This window comes from Lathyrus oleraceus, chromosome 2 (assembly GCF_024323335.1).
Source record: "Lathyrus oleraceus cultivar Zhongwan6 chromosome 2, CAAS_Psat_ZW6_1.0, whole genome shotgun sequence".
In the NCBI taxonomy this organism is placed as follows: domain Eukaryota; kingdom Viridiplantae; phylum Streptophyta; class Magnoliopsida; order Fabales; family Fabaceae; genus Lathyrus; species Lathyrus oleraceus.
This window is the reverse complement of record NC_066580.1, coordinates 456797148-456811414: the sequence shown is the minus strand read 5'-3', so window position 1 is coordinate 456811414 and position 14267 is coordinate 456797148. Positions and strand designations below refer to the sequence as shown.

General features: G+C 33.8%; 2 protein-coding genes across 3 annotated transcripts; one reads left to right on the top strand and one right to left on the bottom strand.

The window, feature by feature from the left end:
- Positions 1 to 1168: 1168 nt before the first annotated feature.
- Positions 1169 to 4690, top strand: LOC127120329 (cytochrome P450 CYP82D47). Its single transcript, XM_051050741.1, has 2 exons — positions 1169 to 2172; positions 3881 to 4690. The coding sequence occupies exons 1-2, from the start codon at positions 1237 to 1239 to the stop codon at positions 4508 to 4510; spliced, it is 1566 nt and encodes a 521-aa protein (XP_050906698.1). The 5' UTR covers positions 1169 to 1236; the 3' UTR covers positions 4511 to 4690.
- Positions 4691 to 4904: 214 nt separating this feature from the next.
- LOC127120328 (extra-large guanine nucleotide-binding protein 1) lies at positions 4905 to 10856 on the bottom strand. Of its 2 annotated transcripts, none has more exons than XM_051050739.1 (8): positions 9461 to 10856; positions 9212 to 9349; positions 8995 to 9099; positions 8723 to 8908; positions 7890 to 8067; positions 6851 to 7089; positions 6529 to 6692; positions 4905 to 5762 (listed from the first exon to the last, which is right to left on the bottom strand). In XM_051050739.1, exons 1-8 carry the CDS (start codon positions 10643 to 10645, stop codon positions 5168 to 5170), a joined length of 2790 nt encoding a protein of 929 aa, XP_050906696.1. In that variant the 5' UTR covers positions 10646 to 10856; the 3' UTR covers positions 4905 to 5167. The 2 variants fall into 2 exon arrangements, with proteins under 2 accessions (XP_050906696.1, XP_050906697.1); XM_051050740.1 differs by having other exon boundaries at positions 4905 to 5759; positions 9461 to 10855.
- Positions 10857 to 14267: the final 3411 nt, after the last annotated feature.

Below are 14267 nucleotides of genomic sequence, written 5' to 3'. Positions count from 1 at the left end.
ACACTTTTTTATTACAATTAGTGTGTGTTTATATCTGCGCTTGTGTCAAAGAGAGAGTAAAAATACATTAAAGAAAAGTATTTTAATTTTTTTTAATTTGTGTTTTAGATAAATAATTGTTATATAATTTATAGATTAATTGAAATACACTATCAGTGTAAAAGGGTTTTACACAATCACTTAATTATAGACGTTGAATATTAAAAAAAGTTTGACTTTTATTTTAAAAATCTATAAAGTAATACAAACGGGTGATGGTGATGGATCGACGGTGTAAAAGTTTTTATCCTGACAATTAATCTCTATAACTTATGAGGACGGAAATTTATATAGATGTCCATTCCCGATTAAGTCCTATGATAAATTTTTGAATCAAATAAAGAGTATGAAAATAGTATCTCTCTTTTTTCATAAATCAAACACATTTATAATAAAAAAGATGATAAAAAATAAATTTAGATAATTTAAAAATATAAGGAAAAGACATAGATATTATGTTTGTAAAAAATATATATTAAATGTAAAAAAAAATCAATCAACTAAAGATTAAAAAAGACTTAAAATAATATAAAAAAACTATAAAAAAAAAAAGACTCGATTAAAAACATGATATTATAGATACAAAATAATATTACTATTAAGAGATAAGACACACATATAAAATTATTTGATATATTAATAAATATGTATATTTAAAATTATTTGATATATTAAAAAAATATATAAAAATTTAACATTTATGAAGTTTTATCAAACAAATTAATTATTTGATATATATATATATATATATATATATATATATATATATATATATATATATATATATATATATATATATATATATATATATATATATATATATATATATATATATATATATATATATATATATATATATATATATATATATATATATATATATATAAAATTATTTGATATATTAATAAAATATATAAAAATGAACATTTTGTGAAGTTTTATCAAACAAATTAATTGTGATGTATACCATTAACATATTAAAAAATATATATATTAATGCAATGTTTTATGAAATAAAGGGTGAGTTTTGTTTTTATGGTGTAATTGTGCAACACGTTTAAATTTAGAAAGCTGTTTTTACATCCACTCATTTCTTAAAACTACATTTCTGAAATTTTACTAACCCTACAGTGCAACTTTGACACATTTCAATTCCTTATTCATTATAAAACCCTCTATTGTAAGAAACAAATCGCAATGGCCATGGATGATTTCATCTTCAACACTCTCATTTCAACTATTCTCACCCTGTTAATTGGAGCCTTAATTTATCACATAAAGAAAACACATACAAAGAACTGCACTGCACCTCAAGCTGAAGGTGCATGGCCTATTTTAGGTCATTTGCACCTCTTTGGAGCTAAGAAACTTACACACAAAACACTTGGAATGATGGCTGACAAACATGGACCAATTTTCACAATCAAACTTGGTTCATACAATGTTCTTGTACTAAGTAGCAGTGAAATGGCGAAAGAATGTTTCACTCTTCATGACAAAACATTCTCCACTAGACCCTTTGTTGCAGCCTCCAAGTTAATGGGATACAACTATGCCATGTTTGGTTTCACTCCTTATGGTCCTTATTGGCGCGAGATGAGGAAGTTAGCTACAGTAGAGCTTCTTTCGAATAACCGACTCGAACTGTTGAAGAACACGAGAGTATCTGAGATAGATGCTGCAGTGAGAGAGCTTTATAGGTTATGGACAGTAAAGGGTTGTCCGAGAGGAGGGATGTTGGTTGATATGAAGGAGTGGTTTGGCGATTTGACGCATAATATTGCTTTGAAAATGATGGGAGGGAAGCCATATTATGGAGGTGGTGAAGGTGAAGGTAGGAAGTATAAGGAAGCTATGAGAGATTGGGTGTGTTTGTTTGGTGTGTTTGTGATGTCTGATGCAATTCCATTTCTGGGTTGGTTAGATGTTAATGGTTATGAGAAGGCTATGAAGAGAACTGCGAAGAAATTGGATAGTTTGGCTGAAGGGTGGTTGGAGGAACATAAAAGGAAAAGAGGTTTGGGTGATGTTGGAAAGGAAGAACATGATTTCATGGATGTTATGTTGAATGTTTTGAAGGATTCTGAGATTTGTGGTTATGATTCAGATACAGTCATCAAGGCTACTTGCTTGGTATGTTTTCAGCTATCTTCTCTTTTAAAGACTACATTTGCAATAATCTTAAAATTTAGTAAACTTTAGTTAAGGTATGTATTAGATTTAGCTTATAGTTTGTTGAGTAAATATCTTTATGATTATGTTTGTTGGTTTTATCCCAATAATCAAGGATTTAGTACTTGATTATAAATAACAAAGGGGTAAGAGTAATTCCTTTCATGCAATTCAAATCATCACATTCAACATTAACCATAAAATGCATATTTTATGTTTGGATTGGATGTGAGTTTGAGTAAATCAAAAGTGACACCATGAATTAGATTGGATGTGGGTTTGATTAAATAACGGTGACATTGTGATTTTGATTAAACTCAAGTGTAGTTTTTGTTGAAGAGATTTTGTTGAAACTCAAATATGATTTTGATTAAAGACAAGTGTAGCTTTAGTTGAAGTCACGGTGACACTGAGATTTTGTTGAAACTCGAGTATGATTTTGATAAAACTCAAGTGTAACTTTGTGTAGTTTTTGTTGAAGTCATGGTGACACCGCGATTTTGTTGAAACTCAAATATAGCTTTGCGTAATACCGTGATTTTGTTGAAACTCAAGTGTGACTTTGTGTAACTTTTGTTCAAGTCGTGGTGGTACACTACACCGTTGATTCAATTAAAAGACACTAATTTTATTAGAACTCAAGTATAATTTTGTGTTACATTTGTTGAAGTCTACACCGTGATTAAGATAAAAGTCACTACACTGATGATTCAATTAAAAGACATTAATTTTGTTAGAATTCAAGTATAATTTTGTGTAGTATTTGTTGAAGTCTACACCGTGATTAAGTTAAAAGTCATCGAAATTTTTGCTATGTTTGATTTAGCGTTGAATTTTATAGAATTGCAAAAGGTTTCCACATTTACACAGAAGCTACCTTAAGTGTAACTATGTAGCTTTTGTCATAGTCGTAGAAGCACTTCGTGATTCAATTAAAAGTCACTGTTGATTCAAATATTATTAGACATTCAAGTGTAACTTTGTAGCTTTTGTCGAAGTCGTAGAAGCACAAGCACTTCGTGATTCAATTAAAAGTCAATGTTGATTCAAATATTATTAGACGTTCAAGTGTAATTTTGTGATTCAATTAAAAGTCACTCGATCCAAATATTATTAGATGTGTTGAAATACCAAACCAAATAGTCTATTTGTTGAAACTCAAGTGTAACTTTGTACCTTTTGTCAAAGTCGTATAAGCACTTCGTGATTCAATTAAAAGTCACCGTTGATCCAAATATTATTAGCCTTGCTGCAACGCCAAACCAAACAGTCTATTTGTTGAAACTCAAGTGTAGCTTTTATTGAAGTCATAGCCTATTTATTGAAACTCAAGTGTAGTTTTGAGTAATTTTTATTAAAATCATAGAAGCATTCTCTAATTCACTTAAAAGTCATTGTTGATTTAAATATTATTAGAAGCAGAAACGCCAAACCTGTTCATATTATTAGAAGCAGAAACGCCAAACCAAACAGGTTAGATTCAATTAAAAGTCACCGTTAATCCTAATATTCACATTAACTTAGGATTTTATTGTATTAAAACATGTTACCCTCTCAACTTCTAAATAAAATATGTTTTTTTGTCATATTCTGATTCAGTACAACATGCTTCTTTTGTCATATATTAGCTTTTCAATTTGGCAATTAACTTTTGAGTATGTATTGGCAGAATCTGATTTTAGCAGGAAGTGACACCACTATGGTGACTCTAACATGGGCACTATCCCTACTGCTCAATCATCAAATGGAACTTAAAAAGGCACAGGATGAGTTGAACACTCATATTGGGAAGGACAGGAAGGTGGAAGAATCTGACATAAAGGACTTATTATACCTCCAAGCCATTGTCAAGGAAACATTGCGACTCTACCCACCTAGTCCAATTATCACCTTGCACGCAGCAATGAATGACTGCACTTTTTCATGTGGCTACCACATTCCTGCTGGTACACAGTTGATGGTGAATGCTTGGAAGATCCATCGAGACGGTCGTGTTTGGACTGATCCTCATGATTTCAAGCCTGAGAGGTTTTTGACAGGCCACAAAGATGTTGACATCAGAAGTCAGAACCATGAGCTTGTACCTTTTGGTTCTGGAAGGAGAGCATGCCCAGGAGCCTCATTGGCTTTGAGAGTGGTGCATTTGACTTTGGCTAGACTGCTACACTCATTCAATGTTGCTTCTCCCTCAAATCAAGCTGTAGACATGACAGAAAGCCCTGGACTCACAAATTTAAAAGCAACCCCACTTGAAGTTGTTCTAACACCGCATCTAGATGCCAACCTTTATGAAGACTAGATTCTAAATGAAAATATCCATTAAATGGAGAGAATCACAACTCATTATATTAGGCTTGTTTTTCTCTAAATAAGGCAACACTTTTGAGGTTGCTGCAAGACATTTAATGGAGGTAATAGCTATGAATCATGATGTATTAATAATAGTTCATATCTGGTACAATCTTCAGTATTGTGTTAATTCTCTGCTTTTTCCTCGCATTCATCGATCTTACAATCTATCTTGCATGTCTACACTCTCACCAAAAATGAGTGGGTGAAAATTTTTCATGTATTTTATGCCATCCTCAAACAAGATAAAACCAAAGTATGATTAAACCTGAAACATCAAATGATATGTACTACATACAAATGTCGGTTTGCAACCAAAGCATAAGGACCGGCCAACACTGATATACAAATTCAAACATCAAGATATAACTTTACCATGTAAAAAAATATGAATTTGAACATTACAGCGTGAACTGTGGCATGTGCTGGCTGACTCACCAGCATTCCCTAACCACATGAAATCTTACCTACCCGTGCCTAGTGCATCTTACAAGTTGATAGCTTGTAGAAGTTACATTATCTGTTACTCCTAGTTAGCAATATATGTACAAGGACAGAATTCAAGTCATACACAAGTATGACTCCTAACTCATGCCTGAACTAGCAATCAATGAGATAATGAACTCGCCTCAGTGCTATACATTGAGTACTCACTTGAGTTAAAGTTTTGCTTCTCTTCACTCCACTTCAAAATTTCCTTGGCATATTTAAGGGATGCATCAACACTATCTGGTTCCAACCCTTTCACCACAGAAACATACAACTTTCGTCCCGTAACCGATGAATAAAGCCTTTTAAACTTAACCGCTATGTAATGGGAAGCAAGCTGACCAAGGGAGGGGTTACTATTAATGCTGTTACTATTGCTGTTGGTGCGATTACGGCTAGTTATTGGATGAAAATCAGAGAACCAATCACACTTGGTCAAAGGAACTTGTTCGACTTTCTCCTCAAAAAGATCAAATTTGTTCAATATCAACAGGAATTCCATTTGCTCAAAAGTTGGATGTGTGACAATGGTTTCAAAAAACTTCATGCTCAATATCATCTTGTTAGTGAGATAACCATTTCCATCAACAGAAAACTGATCATAGTCACTCAAGGAAACACAGAAGATGACCATTTCAACATCCTCAAACATCTCTAGCCACTTGCAATTTTCTCCTAGCCCCCTTGAATGCACTCTAATTAGTTGATACCTGCTAACCAACCAAAAAGTAATAAATCATCAGAAATATTCAATAGCAATTGAAACAATATCTTTTTAAACTCCAAATAGTTATAAGAAACAAGTTATTGGATACTTCAGACAATATCCGAACACGGGCCAGTGTGGTACGAAATACCTAAATTTGCTTCCAGGTCAAATTGTATGAAAATCAGCAACATTATTGGATACTTCAGACATTATTTAGACATGCTTTTGAGAAATGCATCTTTCTTATGAGAAATATAGTTTAGCTTTTACACACTGAACCTGATTCTAAAAATACTTGGATAGCCATTCCAGTATAATAACTGCCCTTCTATCCGGTGAATATAAAAATTGAGTTAAAATATTAAATTAGAAAAACTACATTTGGGACAACACATCCATATCCATGTAACTCAAAAAAAGATCCATTGTTTTTCTTAAATATTCATGTAACTCGAAAAAAGATCCATTGTTTTTCTTAAATATATTATAGGGAGGACAGATACAACCAGGGCTCAACAAAAGCATTTGAATAGTGGTAGAAAAATATTTTTCATCAATTTCATAAGCTCCTTGCTACAATTCTACCATAATCCTGATGTACACTTGCATTTACATACCCATCCTATTGGCAGTTTTACCAGTGTTATTTTCCAAGTAGAAAAACAATTATAACAGCAATTGGGTTAATCAGGACCACAACCCATTATGAGATATAACAACAGGCATAAATAAATTTGTGGTTGAAATAAGCACGGGATATTTACACCTACCTAGCCAAAGAATCATATTGATCAGTAGTGTCCACAGTTTCCTCGGGAGCTGATTGGGGAAATGAAAACTCCACACAAGCCAACCCATTTGATGAAGTAACTCCTTCAGCATACAGGATATCTAAATCCGAGGGCTCATAATCTGTCCTTAATATTTTGACAGCCTAAACAAAATTTGTCTTGTTAGATACATCGTCTATTAACAACACAAGATGTCAAAGATACTAACCCTGCTATTACAATTAATTTGATGAAAGAACTTATCAAAAAAAACTTGATGAAAGAACATATATGAATCAATAGAAATCAAAGAGTGTCTTACCCGCTCTAAGAAATAACTGGCAACACTAGGAAGCATTTCCAATTCACTTTTTCTTTCGTATGTGGCCTTAATGGCAGCATCATTCCACAATTCCTCGATCAATGGTGCATATTCACGAGTAGCGGCAGGAAAGATAGCGTCCAGTTTGCCCGATGCCATAGTTTTTAGCAACCAATCAGAGAATGCTTTCAGCCTTGGACCAATGGAATATATTGTCTTGTCAGGGTTAGGACTGGTTCCTGTATTAAATCATAATCATAACCGACAATCTCTTGAAGTAAATGGACACATAAAATTTGAATCCTACTTGACTCATAGAGAAGTGTCTATCCCTTATTCAATAAAATATGGGGAGATCCTACTATTTTACACTATCATGCAGTACCTAAAGTGTTTGGAAGTACAATATTTATAATATTTCAAGATCTAATGAAGATAAAGATATCTAATTACAAAAGAAACTTTAAACATGACACATAGATTAATAAATCTATAACAATCAGAGATAAACATAGAGATTATGCAACCTGAGTTAATGCACAGGACAAATAAAATGATCTGAAAAGCATCTCAGATTTTCAACATACCAATACATTTCACAAGAGACTATATGAAATATGAATCATGCTGTCCAAAATAATACATACTAGTATTTCATATCGGTAATTTCCATTTTGATAAGAGAATTTCCCATAGAAATATGAGATATTTTAACACAGCCCACAGGAGACACTGGTCAGAAATAAGATAAATTGCAATTCTATTGAACCCTAAGCATTATGAATGAGCTGCTTATATTGTGCCAACTATGAAGAGATAGACGTCAATACAGAACTATGAACTACAGCAACTCGGCGATGCCTTAAATATACATGCTAGCATGCTATAAACGTGTAAACATACCAGAAACTGTTTGGACTGGCATTTGACAACTAGATGGTGAATAAATGGTGTTTTAAAAGGAAAATAGCTTGGTATTGAGTCAAAAACAACAAGAATAATATTAAGAAAATTTCAGAAAGAGACAACACAATTTTACCTGTTGTATCAAGCACGGAAGTTTGTCTTTCCTTTAAATCTGCCAATATTTCATCCTCAAAACGCTCGCGGCCCTCAAGGAGTATGCCAAGGTAAGTATAAACATTGGTCTGAATGGTCAATAATATATTTTCATGCTCATCTTCTGAAAAGGGAATGCTTTTATAGAGAATCTTGGCCTGCCACAAATATTTGCAATACTATGAATACGCCAATTATTTGCAATACTATGAATTCGTCAAAGTACACATGTATAATCAGATACTACGCCAAACTATGATGTTAGCTGTCCACTTGTCCTTTACACCAGATTTGCTTTTCTCCGAACAAGGAAATACTAGATGACAGAAAAGAGAGTATCATAGTGGTTTAACCACCTTCATTTCAGCTAGAGAAAGAAGAGTACCATACTCCCTCCGGTTTTATTTATAAAAGAAAATTAGTCTTTTTCTCCTTGCTATTTTTCAGCGTATTAATTAAATAATTATTGAATTTCCTTGAAGGTAGCATTAACTACCCTAAAGGTGGTTCCTTGGTCTTTGTACTTTAATTTACTTCTTATATATTCGACTAGAGGGGAAAATTATTAACATATACATAACCTTTTGTAAAATAGATGCTACTGCTGTGTCTGCAATATATTATGACTATCTAGGCTTAGGTTTCTCATATTAAAGTTTTCTAGTTTTTTTTTTACAAAGGTTTAAGTTTTCTAAATTAAGAACAAATTTGATAACTCATGTTTACATTACATACTATATTTTGAAAAATATCCAAAAGAAATTATGACACATAACTTGACTCTCAGGCTTAATTGCTCAATTGAAAAATCACCTGCTTAAAAATAGTGCTGGTTCCAGAGCCACTGCAACCAACCAAGAGAAGCTTCTGAACAATTCCATGCTCGAGGTAGTCAGGAATTGATCTGCTGGCCATATTGGAGTGTTGTTCTCCAAGAGAATTTGAAGATTTAGAGGGAACTGGCAGGGACAGGAATGCACATACAAGCTTGGTTCCAGCCTAGCAAGTGAAATAAAATAGTATGTAGCAAATAACATTGGGCTAGAAGAAAATAAGAGACAAATACATTTCATAGAAAAAGTTACCTTTCCCCAAATATACCCTCGTGTATTCTTCTGTCCCTCTTCTTGATAGGAACCATCCTCATTGACCCAAAAATGTGGGTTGCCTGCACACTGAACTCCTGCCAACTGCACAACCAAAACATGATTCCTTCAACAATTTTGTTTTAAAACAAACAAAATATATAGTTATTAAGAAAGAGTGTTTCAAAATTATTTGTGTCTATATTCAATTTTCAACCTGCAACATCCGAAGCTCCACTTTTGTTATTTCTCGACCATTTACGAAAACCTGTGTGTTTCCATTGCTAGCATCTGGCTGAATGGGACTTCCAACATTCAGATGAGCACTAATTATACTGGAAGGCTTCTGTCCTTCCTGTGAAATCACAAACCAAAACCAGCATCCATAATTAAACATAAAAAACCAAACAGCGCTCAAATCACAAATGTACGGAGAGAAATCATACATATACTAATAAATATATACCTTCCCCCAAAATCCAGACACTTTATCATACCAATAGTTTCCTGGCTTAAGCTTCTTTGGAGGATTTGGACAGTTCTGCAAGGTAACGAGTTCTTCATATGAAAGTGGCTTCCCATTCACACAAATGTATTCGGGTGGAAGCTGATTTACTTCACAAAACTTCTCAGCTTTCATTATCTGTCTAACCTCCAACTGACTAAGCAATCGCCTAAGCATCCTAGAGCATTTCCCTAAATTCGCTCTATTGGATTCGTCTATAGAAAATCCAATGCAAGTAACACATTTTCTACCTTCAGGCATAGACCCCATTGCTCTAAGCACACAATTACTACAATACTTTGCATCACAAACCAAACAAACCTCCTTATCAGTGAACCTACTCCCCTTAAAACATCTATAACAAGACCCTTTCTTTCCCTTTGTTAGAGGCTCCCTTTTAACAGGTCTAGTCACAGTTTCCTCAACATCAAATTCATCATGCAAAGCATCATCATCGTCATCAGAGTCCACATTGAAAGTAACAGCAGGAAGACGTTTAGCATCACAATCCTCCGCTTTCAAAGAAGAAACCCGAGTTGATGGATACTCTAAACTCAACACTGACTCAGCTGAACCCCAACCTTGCTGGTTTAACTCGTTAAAATCAAAACTCCCTTTCTCATCATCATTCGAAACCCTCAACGCACTAAACTCCAAAGTACTAGAGCTTCTAGTTCTAGTGCTCCTACTAACTCCACTCGGTAACTCACTCGAGCTTGATTCTTCAAGCAACCTCGAAGAATCACCAACATCTGAAAACTCGCCGGAGACTCCATTGCCGTTCGAGAAATCAAACGGCCCGGAGCTGCTTAACTCACCGGAAAGCTCACAAACATTACTCTGAGAAGCTCGGCGATCGAAGGCAATAACAGAAGTAGGAGAAACTGTTCTCTCTAACGCTAATTCAAGCTCTTTCGAAACCCTAGATTCGGAGCTTAATGGTCTAAGCTCTTTCACAGTATGGTGGTGCGGTGGTAATAGAGGCTGCACAACCGGTAAAGAGAGAGTTTCAGAGAGAGGAACCTGAGAAACAACAGCTGCCACCGGAATGTCGTCGACGGTAATTGGAACTGCTCGGGGAAGATCGTAACCTAATGGAGGTCCATCATACTCAACGGCAAAGGAATATTCCGGCGCCGGCGACATGGTTGTGTAGCCCTAATCCAAAGCTAAATTAGGAAATGCAATAACAATAAAAACCATGAAAGAAAGAAAGAAGAAAAAAAAGAAATGAAATTTTGTTTTATGGTAAAAGATTATTGCAATTTGCGAAAAGAATTTGGTATATATGTAAAGAATAATAGATAGTTATAGATAGGTTCAGAGTGTAGTGTGGGAAATGAATTGTGTAGTGTTGTAAAGAAAGAAAAAAGAAACAAAAAGGTAATTTTAAGTAATACCTTACCAATAATAATAATTTATTTTGATAAATATTTGATTTATAATTACTAATTTAAGTAATCTCTGTAGAAGTAACAAATATAGTGAAGTAGGAGTACTATTTTTTTAACAACAGTGGAAGAGAAGTGAAAAAGAAAGGAGAACACGGGAATTGTGGAATCTTTGTGCTTTTTGTTTGGCGAATGTGGGGTTTGAAGCTGGTCACCACTTTTTTTGTCCTTTCGCGTAGTTCAAGTTGGCATCCTATCCTATCCAATTTTGTTTTTTAATCTCTATTAAGTTATTAATTTCTCACTTTAATATTTTAATTTATATTTTTTTTTGTTACAATATTTCATATGCTACTTTTTTAACTATTTTTTTCCTTTTTCTATACGTCTCTTGTACATTTTATATAAAGCACTTTCTCGTCTAATTTCCTTTTCAGTTAAGAATGGGTGGGTGGGGTGGCCCAGGTTTTGGTGCAAATTATACCCCACGAACAAAAAGGACTCTATTAATTTGACATGTTTCAATGATGAATGAATTAATGAATGTTAGAATTTTTATATTCTCTTTTGTTTTTTTTCTTTCTATATTGAAATTAGTTATTTAAATCAGTTTGTTGTTTTGTGTTTTTTTTTTTTTACTTTGTTACGTTTTTTCCCTTTCCAATATGCTATGTTACGAGCACGTTACTGGATTCTGATTCGACCTTTAGAATCGACATGAGTTTTTCATCACTGTCTTGCGTGTGATTCTTTCCTTCATTGGAGTTTTCTGTTTGTCACTCTTGGGATTTAATGGTGTATGTGAGTGTAACACAACCATATATAATGCAAACAAATCTTGTAAATAGGTTTCAATATAGTAGCATATTTGGATTAAGTGTGTAATACTATGTATCAAAGGTGTAAGATAATTAATTAATCAATATATTATTGGTTGTGAATGAAACCAAAATTAGGAAGAGATGGGAACTCACTTTAAGTGACGAACTTTCTTCTACAGATTTAAAATAAATAGTAATAACACAATTAGTAGGTATTATATGATTTTTTATAACCAAGATATAGGTACGAACATCAATGTTTGTTTAACTAGAATTAATTTTCGTTAAAGAATTTTTTTTATACACTCGACTAGTTTCCATCCCACTTTTCCTTCTAATTGAGTTTTATACACAACTATGGTTTTATTTTGATTTACATCAGTTTTTCGATGCAGAAGTTGGTAGAGATATATATCTGTTTGATTGTGAAGTTGCATGGAGTTCTGTTGAGTATTGTGTCAGATAGAGATTAGAGGTTCACTTTTAGATTTTGGAAGAGTTTGCAGGAAGGTTTGGGTTCGAAGCTGAGGTTGAGTTCAGCTTATCATTCGCATACCAATGGTCAGACAGAGAGGACCATTCAGTCATTAGAGGACTTGTTGAGAGCTTGTGTTCTCGAGAAAGGAGGTGCTTGGGATAGTCATTTATCGTTGATTGAGTTCATGTATAATAACAATTTCAATTCTAGTATTGGAATGACACCTTTTGAAGCCTTGTATGGTCCAATGTGCCATACACCTTTTGTATTGGCATGAATCTGGTGAGAGTGTAGTGCTTGAACCTGAGATTATGCAATAGACTACTGAGAATGTGAAGTTGATTCGAGAGAAGATGAAAGCTTCATAAAGTATGCAGAAAAGCTACCATGATAAGAGGAGAAAGGATCTTGAGTTTCAAGATGGAGACCATATATTATTGAGAGTCACTCTGGTGATCGGTGTAGGATATGCTTTGAAGTCGAGGAAGTTACTCCTCGATTTATTGGTCTGTATCAAATATCCGGGTGAGTTGGACTTGTTTCTTATAGAGTGGTGTTGCCACCAAATTTGTCAAATCTACATGATGTATTCCATGTTTCACAACTTTGGAAGTATGTTTCGGATCCGTCGCATGTGATTCTGATGAATGATATCCAGGTGAGGGATAACCTTATAGTTGAGGCTCTGCCTATAAGGATATGATCGAGAACTAAAATAGTTGAGAGGCAAAGAGATTGCTCTCGTGAAGGTAGCGTGGGGAGGTATTACCGAAGGAAATATGACTTGGGAGTTGGAAAGCAGGATGCGAGAATCGTATCTAGAGTTGTTCGCATCAGGTAATTTTTTAGGACAAAAATGTTCTAAGTGGGGGAGAGTTGTAACGTCCCGATTTATTTAAATTATTTTTTCGTGATTTAATTATGTGATAGTTGTGGTTGTGTTGTGTTGATTGGTGTTTTAATGTGTTGTGTTACCCTTAGCGTGGGGTAGTTACCTTAGAATTATATAAATTAAAGTATTAGGGAGTGTGTGAGCAAAAGTGTAGAAATGGTGGTATGGTGAGTAAAACTAATTAATTATATTAGTTATTATTTAGCTAATTAGTTAATATTAGTTCAATATTAATTTATTAGTCAATTGAGTGGGTTATTATTATTATTTAATAAGTTGAAATTAGTGATAATAATAATAAGTTAATAAAATAATTAAAGGTATTATTATTTGTTTTTATTCTATTTAGTGGGATTAGTAATAATAATAACAGTTACAAAAAATAGAAATGGGGATAGTGCGAGAGAAAGAGAGAAAACAGAAGAAATTGAAAAAGGGAGAAGAAGGGGCTAGTGCTCAAGAGGAGAATTCACCATTATTGAAGGTCAAAAAATCAATTGCTAGGAACTCTAAGGTAAGGGTGGGGTTCTGATTATCTAAGAGTTAACATGATGATGTTTGGTAGATTATGCCATGTAGGTTTTGTGCTCTTTTTCTCTATATTCATGATCATTGTGATAATTGGTAATTGTTGAATTGATCAATTACTTGTTGAATTGTGTGTCTGTCGTATGATGATGTTGTGACTGATGTTGGAATGATGAATTGTTGCAATTGTTGTTGTTGGAAGGTTCGGGGTACATATGAATAGATGAGAATGAATGGTTTTTTTATGATAATCTATGATATAATATGAATTTTCTGTTTTAAACATTGAATAATTATAGTATGTCGAATTCTAAGATCAGAGGTTTTTACGGAATCGAAATCAGAGGTCCGAAAGGCCTCCAATGGTGAAAAACAAAAATCTGCATTTTGATGGTCCATGGCAAACGCCATGAACCCATGACGGACGCCACGAAGCCCCTGGTGGCGGGCGTCATGCCTGTGACGTTTACTCGTCGCAGCCAGGCAGATTTGGGTTCCAACACGGTTTTGATCATAACTTTTGTCCCGAGTGTCCAATTCGAGTGTCATTTGAAGTGTCAGAAAGATGAGAGTGTGTACTTTCATTTAAAATTGGTTTCAGTATCTGAAACTGAATATTTTGTTATATGATAGTGTGGAAATGCATTGTAATATTTAT